Raw genomic sequence first — 2501 nt, forward strand, 5'->3', positions numbered from 1 at the left:
GGCAGAAAGTTGGCACCGGGGGGGGGGGAAGGACCCCCTGAAGTGGGGGCAGGTGGGGGGACCCCAAGAGCTGGGGTGCTGGCATGGGTCCCCGGATGCTCCGGGTTGGGCTGGCCTCCAGGAGGAGCTTCTCCAGGGTAGATCCTGCTCTCTCCCACAGAACTGGGGTGCCCTGGCATGCTGGCAAGGAGCAGGAGAGAGCCAAGAGATGGCTGCCATGGGGTTGGGCTTACACCTGGGGACACAGTGCTGGCACTGCCACCCAGCTGGCATTGACCCGCATAGGGGAGAAAGACCCTGGTGCTGAGCTGTGGCATAGGGAAGCTGCTTGCACTGCGGGGGGGTCACCGGGACCCCCTGTCCCTCCTACACTGCTGCTGGCTCCACTGGAGGGGACATGAGATTGCATTCCCTGGTGCTCCTCAAATGCTGCCACTGCCCAATGTGTTCCCAGTCCAGACCTGGCCCAGTCCCAGCCTGGTGTGGTTTGAGCAGCATCCGCCTCAGTGTTCATGCCAGGCTCCAGGGAAAAAGGGCAAGTGCCCGTCCTCCAGGTCCAGCGCCGTGCTCCTCCCTCGGCTTGCACCCCTGCCACCCAGCATGACTGTGGGACAGGACTCAGCCTGGGACCTGCTACCCAGCACTGAGGGGATGGGCAGCTCACAGGACACCTGTGCTGCTACTCGCAGAGCCCAGCTCCCTCCCAGGGCCACCTCGAAAGTGCTCCTCTGTCTGCCAGAAATCCAGCCTGGTGGCACAGTTTCAATGCCATCCTCTTGCTGCACGCCGCAGTCCTCAGGGCTGGGTGACATCCATCCAGGGTCATTCTGGCACAGCCACACACACTGACATGGGCCCTGCCATGGTTCTCCCTGTGCAACACCACCATGGTGCTGGGCATCCTCCACACGCAGGGTGAGCGGGCTGGTGGTGGGTAGGAAGCAAGGGGTGGACATGTCCCTTGGTCCAGCAGAAATCCAGCAGTGGGTGGTGGGGCAGGAAGGCACGTTGCACAGAAGCCAGCTTCAGGGTCCAGCCAGGGCAGCCTGGGTCCAGCATGCAGAGAAGTCCTCGGCAGCACAGAGTCGTTAGCCACGGTCACCCCCCAGCCTGCTGCTGCCCCCCAACCCTGCTGCCCCCAAACCTCCCCACAGAGGCGAGTGGTGCCAAGCCACCCCCCTGCACCCCACTGCAGTCCCAGGGCCCCAGCTGATCGCAGCCCCCGTCCCTCCCGCCCCTCACCTGGGCCTTGCGCCCACGGTTGACGAAGGCGCAGACGGGGTTGTAGGCGCCGGTGCCGCACACGTAGAGGTGGGTCCGGTTCCAGGGCTGGATCAGGCGGATGAAGTTGCCACACTCCCCCTGGGAAGGAAAGAAGGGGATGTCAACTCCAGCAAGGGGATAGGGGCACCCCCCTTTTCCACTGATGTGAGCGCCATAGGATCCAGCCCCTAGCATGGGATAGGAGCTAGGGAAGGGAGGAAGCAGGACAAGGAGCCAGGAAGGTGGGAGGTTGGCACGGGGCATGGACTGACATAGAACATGGTGTGGGCCTATGGTTTGGGGTGGGGCATGTGTTGGCATCATTATGGGTTGGTATGGATCACAGGATGGCATGGATCTTCAGTTGGCATGGAGTCTGGGTTGGCATGGGTCATGGATTAGCATGGGGTATGGGACAGCATGGGTCATGGGTTTGTACAGGTCATGGAATGGCATGTAACTTGGGTTGGCAAGGAGTCATGGATTGACATGGGCCATGGACTGGTATGGGCCATGGTTTGGCATGAGTGATAGGTTGGTGTGGGGCAATGAGTTGGCATTGCTCGTGGGTTGCTATGAGCTGTGGGCTGGAGAGGAGACATGGGTTGGCATGGGGTGACAACTGGCAGGGGATGGCACAGGTCAGGTTGGCATGGCATGAGCTGGCATGCCAGTAGGCCCAGCCCTGGCTGGCAGGAGGAAGCAGCATGGGAAGCCCATTCTGGTCCATGAAGCTCTCCAGGACCTGCATGGCTCAGACTGAAGGGTATGGAAGGACACCACGACACCTTGGAGTGCCACCCCATTCCGGTACGGCCACAGGTGCTGCTGAGCTACAGGGGATCCATGGAATGACATTTCCAGGGTAGGACACAGGGACACAAAACCCCCTCCCGTGCTGGCCACCAGTCCTCCCGCCGCTACCAGAAAGGGTCCCATGGTGGTCACTCACGTTGCTGTTCTTGCCTGACAGGATGCACTCCTTGATCCTCTGCTGGGATGCGGGCCAGTGGATCTGTGGAGACACCAGCCCAGGGGAGACAAGGGCTCCCACCTGGACCCACCTCTTCCCCACCACCACCAGCGATGCCCAGCGAGCTCTTGCCCCAGCATCCAAAATTCCCCACTGGGTGCCTGGTTGGCCCCTTCCACTCCTGCCCCACAATGGCAGCTTACGATGAGGGGCTCGCGGTTGATGTCGTGGAGGTCCAGTGAGAGGACGTAGTCCTTGCTGCCCA

At 61.9% G+C, this 2501-nt stretch overlaps 1 protein-coding gene across 1 annotated transcript in view; it reads right to left on the reverse strand.

Annotated features, from left to right (window-relative positions):
- Positions 1–2501, reverse strand: part of SEMA3F (sema domain, immunoglobulin domain (Ig), short basic domain, secreted, (semaphorin) 3F) — an 18742-nt gene that overhangs the window by 10835 nt on the left and 5406 nt on the right. The window contains 3 exon segments of the mRNA XM_009995821.1: positions 1243–1362; positions 2216–2278; positions 2440–2501. The exon segment at positions 2440–2501 is cut by the window's right edge and continues 23 nt beyond it. Of these exon segments, the coding sequence (XP_009994123.1) occupies positions 1243–1362; positions 2216–2278; positions 2440–2501 (245 nt within the window).

The sequence above is a fragment of the Chaetura pelagica genome, unplaced genomic scaffold, assembly GCF_000747805.2.
Source record: "Chaetura pelagica isolate M959 unplaced genomic scaffold, ChaPel_1.0 scaffold114, whole genome shotgun sequence".
NCBI classification, from domain to species: Eukaryota; Metazoa; Chordata; class Aves; order Apodiformes; family Apodidae; genus Chaetura; species Chaetura pelagica.